Here is a 20,956-nt window from a genome sequence, read left to right as displayed (position 1 = left end):
CAGTATCAGGCTGGATTACTTTAAATAAATATTTTTTCCTAGTAAAATCTCCAACTTATTTCCCCTTTATTAATTTGCTGGACTGCATACTTATTTCCCAACTACAAGGTCTCTCTGTGTGTTTATAAAACATTTTGTTCAGTTTTGTGGATGTTTCTGAAATAGAACTGCTAGTCCTTACTAAAAAGAGTAAAATAGCATAGGGAAAACACAAGAAAGCTGAAGATGATTTAATTGTTAAGCTTCTTTATCTTCAGAAAAAACAGTTTTTTCTGTTGATAGAAAAAGACTTAAGGATTTTCCTTGTGTTATAACCCTATCACTTAATAGATTTTGCTGATAATCTCTGATTTGTTCAAAATAGTTAAAAACAAATACAAAGTTATCAGTGTATTTTAATCACAGGTTTGATTAACTAGTTTTTAAAATATGCTCATTTTAATTTAGAGAGAGGAATATTTTGATAAGGACGATGACCATGTTTCTGATGAGGAAAATGCATGTTATTAAGGAAAAAGAGGGAGTGAAACAACTATTATCAAAGTTATCTCAACTTATACCTGTTTAAGCTCTTTTGCTTCTTCCTGGGAGATCTTCTCTTGCTTTTGCAGCTGAACCTGGTCATTGTCCATGCTGCCTCCGCCGCCCACTGGAGAGCTGGGCTGCACCACTCCTCCCAGGAGCCCTGTAGCTGCAAGAGAAATTCCCATGGTCAGCCTGTACCGGAGGGGAAAATTAGTGCTAGTATCAAACTGGCTGACCTTTGTTTTGGTCCACAGCAGTCTGCGAGGGGACAAGCGCACTGGGAGCAGCCTAACCCAACCTTGGCCGTTAAGCCATGTTCTTCTAGAAAGGATTTGAGTTGGATTTTGTACAACGCCTGACCTGGAGGTGACCAGGCTGCCAAGAGATGACTTATTAAAGGCAACATTTGGAGAATGGGTTCATTTTGGACTATGGGGATTCATCTGAACAGAGCGCAAAGCAGCAGCGACACACTCCCAATCACATAAACGAGGATTCTCCACCTGCTGCTTCTTCTCTCTTTAATCTTTTTAATTAAAGAATTTAAAAGTGATGGATCGGGGACAGAGCCCAAGAGTCAAGTCAGCAAACCTCTGAAACAGAAGGGCAATACTGACGCTAACAGCCACCCCCAGCTAGGCAGCGTGGACGCAATCCCTCGTGTAACACGCCACCTGTCCTTTATTTAAGGCATCAGCTCTTATTGCACTATCTGATACTACCCAGTAGGGTAGCAGGGACGTGCTGTGAGGAAAGGTTGTTATTTCTGATGCAGATGGGTGCTAAACACCCGAGACACACATCTTGGCTCCTTTAGGTGCTTCAAACATCTCCAAAGCTCTCCCACTTAAAGGGGTACCAAAAAGGGAGCTAACGCTACCGCCGCCACCTGCGAGCACATGGCTTGACCCAGCACAGGAGGATGACAGCAGCTCTTCTGTACGTCAGGACAGAAAGCACGTTAGATGCCAGAGCTCGCGGCCGCGTCGGAGAGCTGGTGCCCAGCTGGCTGGCCAACTGACGGTGTACACCCGACCGCTTTGGATAGCGTTACTTCCCCGTGAAAAGGGAGACAAAAGCTAAACCAAAAGTACCAAAGCCTAAATCCCTCTCAAGTAATTACTGCACACTCATAATCCCTGGAATTATTCTGTTATCAGCCTGAGAGTCACTGGACTCAGATACCGTCAAGGTTTAAGACAAGCAAGTCATTCACTGTACTAGTGTTACCCTGTGCAAATGCACCTTGTATTCGGAGGGCCTAAGAACCAGGCACTGAAAAACGCTGCTTATGGTAAATTACTGTCATGGTCCCCCTCGGAGGACAAAGCGGCGAGGGAATGACAGACCTTCCCATGGCAGCAAACAGCCAGCCGAGATTCTTTGGGTTTCTTATCAGCCGAGTGTCACCATATGCTAATTATTTCATTAAAACCAAGAAATCTATCCATTTCACTCCATTAATCTCACTGAGGACAGGAACAGGAGGCGGATGTGACAAAGGCACACAAAGGAATGGGATGAGGAAGGAGATCTGGCATCGCCCATAAATTTTCTAGTTTAAAAAAAGGGAGAGAATTGAATAGAAAGGCAGAAACATTTTAAAAGCAATTTTGTTCTGTTTGTGTTACACCCAGTCGGACTGTGAGACTCGCTGCCACCATGTGAGGACGAGAAGCTACCAAACCTCTGAATAAAGTGCTTGAAACTCATGAGAACATTTGGTCACAAGGGTAAGCAGGAAAAATCCAGCAGCCTGGAGAGGGATGAGACACTGAGAATGCCAGTCTTCAGCTATAGGACTGAGACAGTGCTACCCTAGACTGTTATACTGCAGACCCACTGGAGGATTTCTTGTGCTCTTTAATTCCGGGTAGCTGCTATCAGCCATTATTGATGACGTTATTGGCAAGGAAAGCACAGGCTTGATCCAGCACAGAAGAACCTCTCTGTTACAAAACAAACCTCTCTGCTCTGTCCTGAGCACTTAAACACCCGTGCGGCTTGATCCAAAAAAATACAGTCAGAAAAGACATGCAAAGCAGCTAAAAATACTTTCAGATAATCTGGTGTGTCTAAAACTCTTCACGAATTCCTCTTCTAGGTGGAATCAAGCCAAAACTCTTAGGAAAGACGAGGGGGTTTTGTATTTACTTATATAAATGTACAATATGCACAACTTTAAGGCAGGACGAGTATAAACAGACAGGATGCAGATGAGACTATGACAGTTGTGGAAATGTTCGCGTCTCTGGGCTGCACCACTGAGGGCAAAGAACGCTACGAGACAGTTCACCGAGACAGATGTACCTCCGCTGCAAGGATATTTCACCTGTAAGTCTCTGAATCAACATTTGCTATCTGAAAATACACACATATATTTTATGTGTACACAAAGGCAGGCATGCATAACATAGACTTTTTCTTCTTTTCCCCTGCTTTTAGGGAAAAAAAAAAAAAAGGAAAAAAATTAAAAATCAGTATTTCCACCATGTGAGCAGCCATGGAAAAAACCCAGCGGGTAAAAGGCAGTCCGTGACTGCCATCTTGTGACAGAAGGCGGATGGCGACACACTCCAGGGAAGGAACAAACAAGGGTTTTGGTGGAGCTGGAGAAGTCAGGATTTCCATAACCTCCAGTTTTCTTTACTGACATTTCCAAATTAAACAGTCAAAATGCAGGTGGGGGTAGGAGAGCAATATCCTTGACTCACTGACTCAGATGCAAACAGAGCAGAGCAGTGGGAAATTAAGCACAGTAGAGCTGTATAACCAATTATTTTATGTAACCAGCCTTAAGACCATCAGGAACTGAACACCAATTTGCTGGAATAACTCCGTGCTTAAGAAACCAGCAGGTTGTTTTTCCTCTAAGTTGTTGTGCTGACATTTTAGTGCCAGATGCCCAAGACTTACTTCCTTAAAAATTAACAAGCTTTTCCAAGCTATGGCCCTTGATGACTCGTCAACAAGAGGACGTTATCCTCCCTGCTGAAGTCCAGTTTTAGCTTGGTGCACAGAAATAGGTTCATCTATTGTTTTACTGTACCATTTTTCTACTCTTTTTTAACATACTGGCAATAAATCCATCCACCAATTTGCTCTTTTGTCACTAACAATTAGGAAAAAAAGATAATTTGGACACGTTGATAGAAGTAAATTCCTAACAGGCAAAAATTCACCAGCTCTGCAGATGAATCCAGGGTTGGATTACTAAAACAAATGAAAAAAAATAACCCTCCCCAGGATTTTAGAAGAAGTAATAGTAGTAAGGAATGTTATTCGTATTGTTGTGAAAGGGTTTCTGTCTCCACTGTGTCTTCTTAAAACAATTAAAGTATGCATCCACCTAATGTGAGACCTAAAATCTACTAAACCCAAACACCTGAACTTCTCAAGTAACAAAATTCTATTTTTTAAGACACAAAAATTAACATGATGTTTATCCGATGTGTTATTTAAAAACTTGCTGGACTGGATATTTGTTTTAAACTTTCTACAATCAGCTGAACGACAGGTTTAATATAAATATGCTTCCAGCTACAAACTGCCGAAGGAAAAATAGCAATGACAGAGGACTCCGAGGCATGCAGCGAGGAGAGAAGAATGGATTTCTAATGACCCCTGCCCACAGAGTGGCACAATACCACATTGGTGACCACCGGAAAACAAATGACATTGTAGTTAAAACATGGGCCGGTAGCTGAAACTCAAATTAAGTTAATCCTTTCACAAAGCAGTGTGGAGTTAGTGACAACACCAGCTGAGAGCACAATGTTAAAGAGGGCTTGGCATGTTCCAGCTGTCGGGCTCCTAAGGGACACTCAGCCTCAAGCATCTGCAGTCACCGGTTTTGCTAATGCTGTTGGGAGAAAGTAAATCCAACTAGGCTACAACAGGGCTGCACGCTTCCGGCATCTCCACCCTCTCGCTCTCGGCAAGAAGGTCTAAAGTCACCTAGCAGTTATGTCTTGCATTTTATCATCAGCACGGTCTCACTGTTGGGGCAGGGGGGAGCAGATTTGCCTTGTAAATATTATACACTGTTTTGAGTTTGAAAACGACTTGGAAACTTTTGGTGCAAGCGTTACTGCTTAGAGATGCGTTGCTTTGTCCGTCACATACCTGCTTGCCAAATGGAGGCCCCCAAATCCACCTGAGGAGACTTCCTGGCACCAACAAATCCTAGGGCATCTTCTAAAAACTGTATCTTCTTGCTAAACTGCATCTCCAAGATGGGAATTGCTTCTGGCATCTTTGCTGACAAGAGCCGGTAAGAGGTGTCGGGCTTCCCAATAAACCTCTGACGGACGCTGATTTCGTATGGCGTATGAACTCTGATATCATCTACATCCTTTGATTCAAACCGGTGAATGACCTGAGAATTGCAGTCACTGATTTCCAGGCCAGAAGCAAAGAGCGTGAGTTTTCCTGGCTTGACATTTGAGTCTGTTCTGTGGGTGATAATAACTGGAATTCTAATTATGATTCCTTCCTGGTTCTTCGAATCGGAAACTGTGGCAGTTTCCTTTGGCTTGGTTTCCAATGGCGCTTTCCAGAGCTTGCTGCTAAACGGCCACCAAGAAGGAGATTCGAGCTCCGTCAACAACCTAGTGGAGAAACGAGAGTGTTAGAAGAGGGGAAGCCAGCAGGAGGGTAGTGCTACCCCACCAGTTCAAAGCAAATTACCACAGACACAAAGATTTCTTAATACTGCATCCAGCCCTCTTGTTATTTAGCTCCCTGAACCTATGTACAGCCTTACCAGGAGCCATCCATTTTAAAATCCAGCTTTTCTTCATTTGCTAACACGTTGGAAAGCGGTCCCAGAATCTCACTGTTCTGTGAGAAATCCAACTTCCGACTGGATTTAGCCAGGCAAATTTACACCCATCTGTTCTTCAGCTAACACTGCCTTTTACCTCAATGTTTCCACCCTTGGCCTTCACCATCACTGCCGTTTTCTACTCCTTTATACCTCAGCCCCACAGTCTGATGCCACCTTTTGCTTTGCCCCCAACTCCCGAATTCCCATTGCCAGTTAAAACACTAAGAGCGCAAGGCTGAGGCTGAAAAGCCCAGCAGAGAATGCCCACTAGTGTCCAGCGTCTGCCTGACCATCAGTGTTGGTGTAGCTCCTGAAGGAGACAGGCCTCCTTGCTGGTAAACTCATGCCTTAGCTTAAAGAGAACCAGACTCACTTTATGGAGGAATTAAGCAGCTGCTCCCAAGGAAGACCACTGCACAGCCAGAACTAAGGCAGGGAGTCAAGCCCCTTATTTCTACACAAGATGCACTGAAGCAGGCACTAAGTTTATCAGCTGTAGGCAAGAAAGATGTAACACACTGTTAGGAAGAATCAGTCATATGGAGGACACGATCCTTCGGTTGTATTTTGTCCCATTCCCCTTTTCTGGGGTCCTCTCCCAAGAAAGGATCACTATCACAGGTCTCTTTGGGTCTAAGCCTCACCAGGACTCTTTCCACCAAAAAAAAAGGGGGGGAATGAGAGGCAAGGTGATGGTTTTGGTTTGATTTTCCATGTGCTGTGCTGCCTGTTAGCATCCCTCTCCAGGTCTAGAGAGGAGCTAGAGGCAGAGCCACAGTCAGCACCTATGATGCTCCGTTTCTCCCACTCTCCTCTCATGCCCTGCCTGTCACCCAAACCCATCCTGCTAGCAGAGGATCCTGTATTTCAGGATGACTCAGCCTCGGTGGCTGGAAAGAAATTCAGGAGCCAACAGTAACTTCATATCCCCCTGCTCCCTCCCAGTGTTCAACCAGCTGCCTCCTCTCTCTCCCACCAGCAGCCCCTGGTACCCACTTCACATCTGATCCAGAGTGGCTCGTCTCCAGTTGCAGGCAAGCGTAGGAAGAGGCAAGTCAACCCTCTGGGATGAATCCACTGCTCAAATAACCCTAGCCAGTCCCCACTGGAAAACTGCAGTGAGCTGGCTGGAAGCACCCCACAAACCAAACCAGCCTGCAGGCCACTAGCCTGACCAGGGTGGTTTCGATGGAGAATTCTCAGCCCACCCACCAGTCACTGAGCAGAACCATCTCTGGAGGCACAACTGGATTCTTGATTAACTAACGGGAGGGAAGAGGTTCTTTTTAAAACGAACAACAAAAAAAAAGCTCTAAGGAATTGCAACCCAGATGGAAACTGTGTCCACCCTACCCCATAAACACCTTAAAGACTACCCAGTGGTTAGGCATGTGCCACGGCCATGGTAGCTGGAGTAGGTGCCTCTAATGAAGCCAGATGACATGTAATAAAATCTTTAGAGACACACTTTCCTCTTATTGATGCTACAAAAGACTATTTACTGACTGAAATCCTAGAGGTGCAAGACTTACAGGACCAAAATATAAAGTACTACTGCTTCATCGCTGTTTAGGAGAGCCAGCTTGATTTAATTTGCTTTTAAGTTTATTGTAGAAAGGTACCACCTGATAAAAATATGCATCACAGCAATGCTGCTCTCAAGATGCTTTTTGTAATGATTTCTTTTCCATGAGCGAATCAGTGTGTGTCTACAGAAGACTTTGCAATTTTAAAATCCTGTTTAATTTGGCTGCAAAGACTAATCTGAAAGAGGAAGCTGTAACTGACCATGCTTTGTTTACTAGCCATCAAAGTTCTGCACTGGCTTCAAAACAGACCTACTTAAAAGAAATTCATCTGCTAGGAAAAGCAGAAAAAGTCATTTTGGGAGTCAACCACTGAACTCATGGATAGCGGAGGCAGAATGAATTGTTCCAAGAACCTACTCCTAACTAAAGCATGAACATCAGATATTTATGTAGATAGCATGCGACATGAGTAATGGGTCTGGAGCTCTCTGCTGCCCTCTGAAAACACTGCGACACTCCAAGACAGACCAAAGGACATGTAACAAAGTTCTACAATAACAGAATTTGAAGTGGCACAGCGTCACAGATTTAGGGCTGACTTCTGAAACTATGAGGTTCAACTTAAGTTCAACACAGAGGACTGACAAAGCCCTAGGCTCTGCTAGCACACACCATCTTCCAAATTAAAAGCCATGCCCTAACCTACCTGTTAGCTGTAACTAAACAGGAACACATGACCTGACCTCATTTCTGCAGAATGCAAGCACATTTTCTGCCCTCTTGGTGTATGAAAGTTACAAGGTACTTCAGGGCAACAACAGTTTATGCCTGTGTCTTAACCTATGAAAAGTCATTAAATTCCTACAATATGGGTTCGCTTCATCAATCCACCGTGAGAAAAGCATGTGCGTTCACTTACTGAAAAGCAGCTGCAATGTCACAAGTCTGAAGCTCCGTTTACACTGTGGTAACTCACTCTGGATAGCTTTGAGCCTTAATTTTTATAACTTTATCCCTTCACTCATCTCCTCCCCTCTTTCCCCGGGGACTGACATCCTGGCTGTGCAATGTCTGATTTACAGTCAAGATTTTTCTGCTGCACAGCCCTAACAAAGGCTCCAGCCAACTTCTCTGGCCTTCCACGGAGGAGTCACCCCTCTGTATCAAGAAACTATATGCCCGGTCCTTATATACAAATGAAAATTTGCAACCAGAGTACCTTGTCCTCTAATAGTAATATATTAAAAAGAAACCAGTGAATCTGGTTTTCTGTTTATTTTTGGTCGTTGAACATCTGCTAGTGCGTAAGACTCAGCGCTGCTTATCTGCATGTGGGTCTACTGAAGGCAGCTGTATATACCCTGGCATACACAAGAACAGGATTAATAAGCAAAAACACCCCCCCCAAACAGGCAAGATAAAGTTAATCAAAGTTTTAAACATGGGAAAGTAGATAAAGGGGCCTGGTTCTTTTTATGACAGACACCAGCACCAAACTGGTGTTGCTCACATAACCTTGAATTAGCAGACACAAGTTTGTTACTAGAGTTTCCTTCTGCACGAGATTGGCCATATATGCAAAATAGTCCTGCATGATACTACCCGTGTAGTTACTTCTCATCAAGTTTCTAAAGAAAGCAAGAGCCAAAGAGCCTTAATAGACATTAGCATATTTACCTATGGTAAGAGTTCGAGTTACCTAATATGTAACAATCAAATGAGCTTCAATCATGGTCTTCCCCATTTTCTACGTTGGTTTAGGAAATGGAGAAATATGTCATCAGTTTAAGAGAAGACTTTGGGCAGGGAGGGGGGAAGCAGATTTATGAGAAACACACACACACACACACACACACACACAAACTATGCGAGAAAACTAAGTGTTTTCAAAAAGTCTAGAGCAATTAAAACACAGTTTTGCTAATGGCTTCTGGCTTTTTGCTCGTGGGGTCCACTTTTGGGCCCCCCAGTTCAAGGACAGGGAACTGCTGGAGCAAGACCAGCGCAGAACTGCCAAGGGGATCAGGGGCTGGAGCATCTCCCTTGGGAGGAAAGGCTGAGAGACCTGGGCTTGTTCAGCCTGGAGAAGAGAAGGCTGACGGGGGATCTCATCAATGCTTATAAATATCTGAAGGGCGGGTGTCAGGGGGATGGGGCCGGGCTCTTTTCAGCCGTGCCCAACGCCAGGCCAAGGGGCAACGGGCACAAGCTGGAACACGGGAAGTTCCCCCTGAACATGAGGACAAACCCCTTCCCTGTGCGGGTGCCAGAGCAGGGGCACAGGCTGCCCAGAGAGGCTGTGGGGTCCCTTCCCTGGAGACATTCACACCCCACCTGGACGCGGCCCTGTGCCCCTGCTCTGGGGGTGCCTGCTCATGCAGGGGGTGGGACGGGATGAGCTCCAGAGGGCCCTGCCAACCGCCACCACTCTGTGATTCTGGGCTGTGTTTTAGCCTGCGAGCAAGCTGGCCAAACTCTTCATACTGTAGATAAAGTGGAACCTCAGCTAACATTTTGTCAATGCCTTCCCTTATTTTTCCATTTTTACATCAAAGCATCCAGCTCTTCAGATTCATGAGGACAAATAATACCTCCCAGTGCAACTTAACCCAAAACAAAACCCTCTTCCAAAAACAATGAGCAGGTATTTATTTTCCTACTCATTGTTTATTGCTACAGAACTTTAAAAGCTATTGCTGAAGCTTTCAGTTATCTTGGCTTTTCATTAAAGGGTATGGAGAATATCACCAGAATCGTTGTGAAACGAACACTTTCTTTTAGACATGATATCCGTCTAAAAACAGATGCTTCTTCCAAAAACAACTAGTTTGAACTTTATTGTGTTTGTTTCTTCATGCAGGTGTCAGAGCTTCCACAAAGACACTCGGAGCTGACTATCTTCAAACATTACAATACTACTCTTAACCTTATTGTCTGTTTTGGACTGCTGTCGAATCCAACTTGCAGTATTCAAAGTGAATTTCTCTGTGCTGTTTTGTATGTTAATCATTAAACAGTAAAGTCATAACGTTCTGATTAAGGCACCAACCATTTACTATTCACTCCGAGTTCTGCAACAGCTGAAGTTAAGCAACATCTCAAGCGTGCTCCAAATCTATTATTTCAGTTGTCTAAAGGCACCACTTGGTGGCTAATTTTTTTTAATACGCTGGTGTAAGTGCCTGATTGAGAGTACCACAAATAGCCTAGTACTGTCTCTCCGGTTCTTGCACCACCAGACTCTGCAGACAAAGCTCAGCAGTTCAGCGTTGCTCAGCACTGCTCATTTTTTCCTCAAAATGTATTTATTCCACCTAGGCCTAAAGGCAGGGAGTATTCCATGTAAGGTTAAAAGCAGTGCAGTTTTATAGCACAAATAAGGGAGCACTGTTTCTACATCCACTTCCCTGACTACATCCACACCATGGACCCATTCCTCACTGCTGTGTGTAGCTGGGAAGTAAATTCATGTGAAGTAAAGGGCAAACAGAAAGCCCTCAACTACACACGCTTTGTAGACAAAAAGAAGCTTCAAAAGCTGCCTTTCATGTGCAGAGAAAGGAGTACAATCTCCTTAAGTAAAGATTAACTTGCACCTGTCTCCTGATAACTCTAGGAAACCGTCTCCAAATCAGCAGCCCACCTGCCATATTCAGCATTTCCTTTGAAAAGAAACAGAAAAGCAGAACTCTTGTCATGTTTGCTGTAGAGCAGCAAAACAAGCTGGTCCAGGACTGGCAAAATTAACTCAACTTCCAGTATTTTTTCATTTATGCATATTCTAGGACATCTAATAAAAATGTGAATTCCATTCCTTCAGTGAGGACACCAATTTGCATCCCCTTCCCCTAACTGGTTGCCTATTCTCTCAAAACTTACAGGTTGTTAGCATTTTGGAGACCTCTACCATTTCCACCAGTTGTGGCTGAAATTCATAAGGCCTTGAAAAGTTATTTGAAGGAGAGAGGACAGGTGTATATATACACACACACACATATATACACACACACACACATACGTATCTATAAATATACAAACAACTTCACCAGGGTGAAAACATGTTGCCCAGAAAGGAAGACAGAACTATAAAAACATCTTATAACAAGAGCTGGGCCATCACAGGCTTAAACTTTCAGTGAAAGTCAACAGTTCAGTTTCCTTAAGACCTCTGTGGATCTGCCCCACAAATTTCAGGCCTAAATAATACCACCCCACAACCACCGCTTAGCTCAGAGGATGCTACAGTACCGTACCTGTCTGCTACATCCATATCCCCTTCGATCTTGTTGAGTCCCCTCATGATGTTATCGAACTGCTCGCCCTGGTAATGCAGGACTTTTGCCGTGTCCTCCAGTCGTTTCTGCGACCCAGTCAATAACCCGGTCAGTTCTTTTCCCTTTGTCGATTGCAAAGCTGCTGCTTCTGCTCCTGCGCCTTCACTTGACAGCAACTGCTCCCTCCAGAAGTGCTCGAGGATGTTGAATACCACATTTCTGTTGGGTTGCAGAGAACTGAACCAGTGCTTGGTGTTCTTCTCTAAGATGGTAAGGGAGCTGAAGATTAAATTTGAAGATTCCTTCTTGATCTCACTGATACTAGAAAGATGGAAGTTGACCAAAAGCTCCCCAGTCTTGTCAGCTGTAAATTTGATCGCCACGGGAGTCAGTGAGAGTCTGCCAGACACCCATTGTTTGCTGGTGTCCAAGTAGTAAGAACAAGGCCAGCTATGGATACGGATGTCTTCGTTCATCAGCTCGCCGTTCAGATCCTCTTCTACAAGAGCAACGCTCTCAAAGCCAGAAGGAGAAACTAGAGTAAAAGAGAAGAAAAAAAAAAATGCCAGAATCCTTAGCAATGTATAAAAGCCGATGTTACAAACACTCCTAAGTAATTATCCCCACCCACAGCTGGCTTCCAGGACTTTCCCTGTAACCTTTCAGGTGTGCGCCAAAGACAGATTTGGAAATAGGTACAGATGGGTTATAAAAATTGGTAATTATTCCTACACATCCAAATATTTCCTTCAGAAAGACTCACCCTTTCTCAAGGAGACCATCAGTATTACTGCCCACTCCGTAACAGCGCTACTTCCCCTGTTTAGAATGTTCTCATCATGTTCCAGCATGTGATTTACCAGAGCATAAACTTCAAATTACTATTCAAATGACATTTAGTACCTGCTGCGCTGTTTTTGATGGGGAGGTGCTTTATAATTAGATTAGTCTGTATGTTCACATGCATATGTTCATATTTTTGGGTGGAGGGGAACTTACGAAAAGCAGAAGCATGAAAAACTTTTACGAACTTCTCTGAGTCTCTCACATACCCCTTTTTACTGGAGGGTGATCGTGTAAAAAATTTTCCATTCCCCACCTCATCATCAGAAGCAGGTTCCCACAGACCAACAGGTACTGAAGAAAATCCAGAATATACCAAAATGTGAGCTCATCAATACCTATCTACAACAATCACAATAAATAACTGGTCCTTCCCCTTCCACTCTGATATCTCAACATCCAGGTACGTTACGAGCACGCCCGGAATGTCTATCCAACGTATTCAACAGCGCAGGTGAAACCAAAATCACCGCTGACCAGAACTCACAGTTGTTAAAGAGCAGAAACACCGAGCCACAAATGGATAAATATTCTTCAGAAATCGCGACTATCTCAGACCACCACTCTTGGTCTCAGGACACCTGCAAAAATACCTACCTTACAAAACTCAAGTGGATAACAGAACTTCTGGTAGAACAATGCGGCCAAAATAAACCCCCACAAAAATCTGTAGTTTTTGTTCTGTGAAATATTCGTTGTTTCTCGGTTACTCTGAAATACGTTTGGAAATAGGAGTTTGGGAAGGACTGAAACCACTTAGCGCACGGTTGGGAAAACCCTGACTGACCCCAGTGGAAGTTAAGATGAAAAAGATGCCACAGTGGTATTGGAAGATGTGCCGCTGGCCTGGCATGCAGAGCAACTCCGCACAGGCGGCAGCGGGGCGAGTGGCACCAGAACCGGCAGAGGCTTAAAAGCCAGCAGAACTGAGGTGTTCAAAACACGTGCAGGCGTGGCATTTCAGGGCATGGTTTAGGAGACATGGTAGTGTTGGGTTGGGGGTTGGACTTGATCATCCTCGAGGTCTTTTCCAACCTTTATGATCCTATGATTCTATGACTCTGCTCAGTGTGAAGGGACACAATGTTCAGAGCAACAGTGATTTCACTGCACCTCTGTGACAGGCCGTGTTTCCCTGGATCCCATGATGATATTTGATGACATAATATTAATCCTTTAAGATTTGCTCACCGGTATCCGGAATCCCAGCCAGAAAACAAGGAGCTGTCGCACGCCTCAGGCCTGGCTTGCTTACATCAGAACAAGCTCAAATTTGGAATGGTAAATTAAATTAAACATCTCTGGAGTGGCGTCTCTCCCCACCTCCAAAGAGGCTTCTTGCACCCAAGGGTCAGATTGGTTCCTGTAAGATTTCCTTCATAACGCTACAGTTTTCAGCACGAGCACTGAAGACCAATTACGTTCCACAACTAAGTTCTTTGTCAACACCCAATACATTATCTAATGGTGATTTAATTACCCACATATTCATTATCTTCTCAAAGCCTTTAATGTATCATAGCACAATTTACGGATTAGCACCAGAACATTATCTCAAGGTGTTCTCCTACCTGTATGGTGCAATAAATGAAAAGAGCTCCACCACAAAATCCCCAGTTAGGCTGACGCTGACACTAATTACACCTTTTTACTTCAGTACAATCTGTTCCCCTTAAGGAAATGTCCAGGAATCCTAATGCAAGTAAAAACGCTAATAGTCCTTTTTCAGGCAGCTCTGGGGTGAATTCCTATAGCATATGCCGAAGATCTCCAAGTGTCTTCAGACTGCTGCATCATTAATAGCCCTTAAATAGAGCTCTCTACCTCTGAGTCCAGTTCCAATGACTCCTTTTATTAAATATATCCACAACTTCAGTATTACCGAGGTAAGGACTACTCATGATACATCATATTCCACAAAAATCTTTACTTTGATTTTCATCCCTTATTTCCATGGCATTATGAGTTTTAGTGAAGCAAATGAGGAAAAAACATAAGCCACAACTTTACAAAACAGCTGGAGTTTAAAGTGATAATTCTCAATCTGTTTAGTCCTAATAGAACTGCAATCCAGTGGGGAGTCACGTGCCTCTCTGCAGTTTACTATGGGCCAAAGAAAGGGGGGAAAAAAGCCCGCAGAAACCCAATTTCAGTGAGTAGCCATAGCCCACAAAACAACGACAAGTTCTAGGAGATATGATTTCTAACAGCTTTATCAATCATTTGCTACATGAATTCATAATTTGGAGAAAGAGCTAAAAGCTCTGGCCTCATTCCTCCAGCTAGAAAAGGAAGGGAATTCCTCTAATGCAGCGAGGTTAGACCAGACAGATCTGATAAACAGAATGGTTTCTTCCAGACTCACTGGGCTCTGTGAGTAGCCAGTGATTCTAATTCCTATTTAAAAGTTATTTTCTTTCTGTCATACAGAAGAAAAAAAAAAAGTTATTCACAAAGAAACAAAGAGAAGAAAAATACTCGTTAACGATCAGTCAAATATGACCGCAAAGAAACAAACATCAGCGGTGGGATCCCTGAGCAGGCTTTTACAGGACACCTTCAGTAGAAAATGTTTCTAATACAGATAAAGAATTATGTGCTAATAACAGTATAGTTTCTGCTACCATAACTGACAACTATGTCAGTTTGAACAACAGCATAAGTTACATTAGCGTTGAAATAATCGAATCATAGAATCATAGAATTATTAAGGTTGGAAAAGACCTATAGGATCATCAAGTGCAACCATCAACACAAAAATCAATGAGTGGCAAAACTAACTCATGTAATAGCTTTATTAATCAGGATTTACAAATTACAAATCCAGATTAGGTTTAACTGTTTGAAACTGCCTAGATTCAAAGTCAATAGTAGTAAACAGACAATAAACAAAAATAAACCTCTTTTATTACACCCTTAAACTCCTGATACCCTAACTATGTCGTAAAGGCAAACGAAATTCACTGAAAAAGCTCCCATCAGACCCAGAAAAAGTAATAATAACAACAAAAAATCCATCAGGAGCCTCCCATTGTGTCACATTCAGGAACACAACAGATCTCGGCTCACACGAAGTAGCTGACGTCCCCTTCCTCCACGCTGTGCAAGCCTTTGCTACTTTTACCGGTTTCTGAAAATCTCATCAGTATCTACACACCGCTCACAACAAGCTGTTGCCCTGAGATGTTCTTTTCTAAACCCTATATATATAAATAACGATGAAACCCAGACACCGAAAGACTATACGCCTTGCAGAATGTCACAAGGGAAACCTGGAACCAAACGCGGGTTTCTCAATGCTCACTGCTGGGACTGGCACCGCTGAACATAACATCATCCGAAAAACAACTCCTAGACCTTGCTAACAGCAACAGCCACCTTCAACCAGGCACAGCCAGACTAGGGAGGAAGGAGGAACTGTAAACAAGCAAATGACTCTTAAACTTGTGTAAAATCTCAGCCTAGAGCCCATTTTTATATACTAAGAGTTCCACAGACTCTCTCAAACCACCACTAGCTCCCTATCAAGACAGTGTTTTCTCTCAAGCCTGCTCTCTACCATTAAGGCTGTGAAAATACTAATGTCTGATGCAGTCTCACAACTGTGCCACCAAAAAAGATCTTCCTAAACCATATCCCAGGGTCCTTACCTTTACCTGTAGATGTGGAACTCTCAGGCAGCCTTTTATTGGGGGTTGCTGCCTTTACAGAGCTGTCCATCCGTCAGAAGAATTTTTTTCCTGAATATTTATTTCTCTTCAAAGACCAAAAGAGCAGGTAAAAAAAACACCTGAAGCTAAAGTAAAAATCCTACTTTGCCTGTTACCACAAGTAAAAATATATAAAGAACAGAGAATGTATATTTAACCCTGGATCTAGGAGTAGAACAAGCCCTGTAAGTCCAGAAGAAATGAAGCAGCCACTTGACCTGTGTATATATACATGTACATGCCTCGAGTCATATGACTTTTGACTCACCTGAGAGCTTAAAGGCTTTGCCTCATCGTCACCTCCTTTCTGTGCCCCAGGCTAGAATTTCCAAGCAAAATTTTAAACCCATTCATTGTTCCAGCACATTTTTCCTCAGTATAATGACGTTTTAATTACCATCAGATCTGCATGACTGGTTTTTTTGTCTCTTCTCTCTCTCAGAGAAGTTGTTTAAACCTTGCAGAAATACAGAGGTACATAAGGATAACCAAGACTGGTCTTATTCAGCAATGAAAACAGTCATCAAGAGTACAGAACAGAGCTACTCTTTATGAATATTCAACAGCATACTACAACTTAACACAAGACTTCAAGGAGTTCAATTAAAACACATGAGAAATTTTACCAACATTAAACAATAAAAAGAAGGGGTCACAACGATTTGAAATTAGCTGGAAAAAGGCATTAAATATGTACTTCACCTATGACACACACACATTGTGTCGTGTAATGTTGGGCATTAACCTGTGATTATGGTTTCTGAGCAGCTAAAAACCATCGTTATCCTATTACTTTTGTAATTCTATTGTCCTTGAGTTAGTATTAAAGAAACTTCATGGTCTCATCTACTGGCAGCACTTTGCCTTTCATAAAACAGAACCTTGCCTCTGCTTCTCTCTCATTAGCTTGTAGAGCACCTACACGGAGGGCGCCACATCGTACTTGAGCTGCACAATGAAAAGCAATGTTAAATATATCCGTTTCATCTCTGATGTAAACAGTGAGCTCACCACTACAAACCAAACAGCCCAGCTACTCTCCTTCAAAATGAAAAGGGTTTTTTTCCCCCCCATATCTCAAAGTTTTCACAATCACATTTCAGAAACGCTGAGCTAGAGGCCTTCGACCATTTGCACAGCTGGTTTACTACAAGGAATTTTGAGTAATAACTCTAAATTCAGGATCTTGCTCCTCTCCTCCTCCCATGACTTTGTTTTAACCCCACTACCTGAAGTTCAGCATTATATCACCCCCACTCTATTCCTCCTAAAACATGGCTGGAAGATCCTCGTATAACAATGCAGGGAATATTCATGGTTTATATATAACACACTGAAAAAAATACCTTTACCTGCAATAAAACATACCATTCCAGTATTCCCACCCAGGAAAAAAATAAACCAAAAAAAAACCCCAAATCCCACAACAAACGAACAAAACACCCAACAATGAACAGATATAAGTCCTTTAGAATACCATGCAAAGGACTAGGCTGGCAGAAAATAAAAAATAAACAAATGGCTTTAAATTACTTGTAAATACAGCGAAGAATAGGTTCAGAAATTGAGAGGGTTACAGTCCTTAAATCACTTCTCTGTATGCAGCAGAAGAGGAAGAGCCACCTCATAGAATCATAAAACGTCCCTGCACAGGACAACCCCAAATTCACATTTTGAATCTCTGTCATTCTGAATCTATGAATCATTTATTTTTCAATCTAAATCTAAAAATTTAAATTATTTAAAAATAAATTCCTTCGTATTTTTTAAAGCAACCTATGTTTGCCTACACATTTACCTACAGGCCAGATGACACACACATAGTCTCTCCCAATCTGGGCTCCCCAACATCAACACATTATCCGCATCTTGTAAATCACCTCTTTTTTTACCAAAAAGTTTGTCTTTTTGACACTTCTGCCCCCCCAGAGCGAGTGCAGTATCATACACAGCTACATGCAGCAGCCCAGAGCGAGAATTAGCAGCAGAGAGATGTGGATTATATTTCCGGCAGCGTCACCACAACACTGTATAAATTCTTTAGCTAACACGTAACTCGGTGGCTGCTTCTATAAAAAGGAGGTGACTCACCCTCTCCTGTGAAGTGCTTTGAGATTATTCAACGAAATGTAATCATTACTAATTACCCTGGGTGCGAGGAGATGCGATGTACGCTGGGAGAAGGTGCTGGCGGCTCACGAGGAGAGCACCATCCCTTTGCAGTGTGCCTACCTCAGAGCCTCCAAAACTTAGTCACGGACCCTTCTCATCCGCCCTTGCTCATCATCTGCAGAACATTTCTGCACATGTTTCTGAAGTGTTGGTGTTTGTTTACTTTTTTCTCCTCCTCCAAGTTTCCACAGGGTCGTTATCTTTGGTGGTTTATTCCCAAAGCTACCATCTGGCAAATGATGGTTTAAGGCTCCTGTGAGCCCAACAACCTTCATAATAAAAACGCTTATAAGGCCTATCAAGTGACTCTCCCCTCTTTTTTAACTAAAGGCCTAAGATGCAGTTCCACCAGGTTTCTAACTACGATTCTCCAAACGATGCTACAAGACACGTAGTACTCAGGGGCGACCCTCAAAGAGGTGCAGCAGGCAAAGACACGCAGTACCTCTCCACTTTAGCACACACAGAAATTCAGCTCCCCTCATCTCAAAAGATCAAGAGATCCCCACTAAAGAATGGCTCTAGGCTGAGGGGCTTCTCCACATCAACATGTTTCTATCCTTCTGTGGAAAAAACATTGTGATCCTACTCCTCTTCTGACACAAAGCAACTTTATACATGACCAAACTCTCACCAACCTCTCCCAAATATATTTAAATACAGGACTGCCTCAGTTCCCATCCTTTAACCCACACCAGCCCCTGCAGCATCCAGGTTAAACCTCATCAGCCTTCCTTTCAATGCTGACCCTGTCTCAACCTCTCAAACCAAAACACAGACATCTACACTTCCCAAACCTTGCACCCCTCCCTGGATGCCCTGCCCCACCTCAGGGTGAAGCCTCCTGTGTCCTTCTTCCTTCCTCCCACAACTTGCTCCCTTCTCCTTCCTCAATGCCATCCCCAAGACGATTTATTTCCTTACCCCAAGCTAGAACTCCTCTCTTACAAAAAAAACATTTCCATCCCTTTCTCTTCCTTTTTCCAAGTACAGTCTTCCTCCTCCTCACCCCAAACACAACACAGTCCCCTGCTACACCAGACCTTTCCCCAGTCCCTGTCCTTTCCCCAGTACCAGAAGAGACCCCATTCCTTCCCTAATCCTACTAGGAAAAGCTATAGATCAGTCACCCAAAATCATCTTCTCTCCTTCACTGCTAGGCCAGGCTCCACCACAACCCTCATCTCTTTCTCTGCCACAGCTCCAAGGCAAACTGATCTCTAGAGCTCTCTGATCTGAGAACCAGTGATAGGACACATGGGAATGGTTCAAAGCTGCACCACAGAATCACAGAATTATTAAGGTTGGAAAGACTTCTAGGATCATCAAGTTCTACTGTCAACCCAACACTACCATGTCTCCTAAGCCATGCCCTGAAGTCCTGCGTCTACATGTCTTTTAAGTACCCCCAGGGATGGTGACCCCCCCACCTCTCTGGGCAGCCTGTGCCAACCCCTGACCCCTCTGGCAGGGAAGGCATTTTCCCTAATCTGCAACCTAAACCTCCCCTGACGCAGCTTGAGGCCGTTTCCTCTCATTCTGTCTCTGGTGACCTGGGAGCAGAGACCAGACCCCCCCTCACTCCAGCCCCTCTCAGGCAGCTGCAGAGAGCGAGAAGGGCTCCCCTCAGCCCCCTCTTCTCCAGGCTAAACCCCCCCAGCCCCCTCAGCCGCCCCCCAGCACACTTGTGCTCCAGACCCTGCCCCAGCCCCGCTGCCCTTCTCTGGACACGCTCCAGCCCCTCAAGGCCCTTCTTGTCCCAAGGGGCCCAAACCTGAGCCCAGCATTCGAGGTGGGGCCTCCCCAGGGCCGAGCACAGGGGCCCCATCCCTGCCCGGCTCCTGCTGGCCACACCAGTGCTGACACAAGCCCGGGGACTGGTGGCCTCCTTGGCCACCTGGGCACTGCTGGCTCATGCCCAGCCGGCTGTCAGCCAGCACCCCCAGGGCCTTCTCTGCCGGGCACTTCCCAGCCCCTCTGCCCCAGGCCTGCAGCGTTGCCTGGGGTTGGTGTGACCCAAGGGGAGGATGCGGCACTTGGCCTTGTTAAACCTCATATAATTGGCTTTGGCCCATCAATCCAGCCTGCCCAGGTCCCTCTGCAGAGCCTTCCTGCCCTCAAGCAGATCAACGTTCCTGCCCAACTTGGTGTGATCTGCAAACTTACTGAGGGTGCACTCAATCCCCCCATGAGACCACTGATAAAGACATTAAACAAGCCTCACCCCAACACAGAGCCCGTGGAACCCTGCCCATGACCAGTCACCAGCTGGATTTATCTCCATTCCCCACAACTCTCTGGGCTCAGCCATCCAGCCAGCTTTTTATCCAGTGAAGAGTTCACCCGTCCAAGCCATGAGCCACCAGCTTCTCCAGGAGAAAGCTGTGGGAGACAGTGTCAAAGGCTTTGCTAAAGTCCAGGAACACAGCATCCACAGGGGAGACTTAGACTGGACATGAGGAAGCATGTCTTTATCAAGAGTGGTCAAATGCTGGGAAAGGCTTGCTAGGGAGGCAGTCAATACCCCAAGCCTGTCAGCACTTAAGAGGCATTGGGACGATGCCCTTAATAACATGCTTTACCTTGGCCAGCCCTGAAATGGGCAGGCGGTTGGACCTGTTGTCAGTCCCTTCCAACTGAAATGGTCTGTTCGATTCTATCCAAACCCCCACACCTTCCCCAAGGCCATACCCAACTCCTCCCTTCACGTCTACCCTTCCCTTATCCATAATTCAGATATCCAAACGCCCGCCCCCATAACCCCCCCATACACACACTCTAAGCCAGACCCCTATTCCCTCCCCTAGGCTAACCCCCAACCTCTCCATCTTCATCGTCCTCTCAGGCTTAGGCCAAGCCACCGCCACCCTTCCTACGCGGATACCACCAACCGCCACCTCTCTCCGAACCTCTGCTGGACCCCCCCCGGTCTATCCCAGTCCTCCAGGTCTCCCCCCGCCCCGCTCCCGCCCGGCCACGCACCCACCTCCCTCACCGCAGCGAAGCCCGCCGGCCACCCCTGCATCGACGCGCTGCGCCTGCGCCCGCCGCCCGCTCCTATTGGCTGAGGAACGC

The 20,956-nt window shown here is 44.6% G+C and overlaps 1 protein-coding gene across 7 annotated transcripts in view; it reads right to left on the bottom strand.

Annotated features, from left to right (window-relative positions):
• SNAP47 (synaptosome associated protein 47) overlaps nt 1-20,933 on the bottom strand; it is a 36,959-nt gene extending 16,026 nt beyond the window's left edge. The window contains exons 1-4 of one of the 7 annotated variants that reach the window (XM_075082142.1): nt 20,868-20,933; nt 11,136-11,691; nt 4,651-5,135; nt 561-691 (exon numbers count right to left, since the gene is read on the bottom strand). In XM_075082142.1, the coding sequence (XP_074938243.1) occupies nt 561-691; nt 4,651-5,135; nt 11,136-11,632 (1,113 nt within the window). In that variant the 5' untranslated portion in view covers nt 11,633-11,691; nt 20,868-20,933. Of the gene's footprint in view, nt 1-560; nt 692-4,650; nt 5,136-11,135; nt 11,692-12,155; nt 14,533-15,649; nt 17,813-17,856; nt 18,748-20,867 lie in introns of those variants that run through there. The other 6 variants (XM_075082143.1, XM_075082148.1, XM_075082144.1 and 3 more) reach the window with 6 other exon arrangements.
• Nucleotides 20,934-20,956: the final 23 nt, after the last annotated feature.

Source organism: Phalacrocorax aristotelis, chromosome 2, assembly GCF_949628215.1.
Source record: "Phalacrocorax aristotelis chromosome 2, bGulAri2.1, whole genome shotgun sequence".
Classification (NCBI taxonomy): Eukaryota; Metazoa; Chordata; class Aves; order Suliformes; family Phalacrocoracidae; genus Phalacrocorax; species Phalacrocorax aristotelis.
Note: the sequence above shows the minus strand (reverse complement) of the source record. Positions and strands in the feature narration are given on the sequence as shown.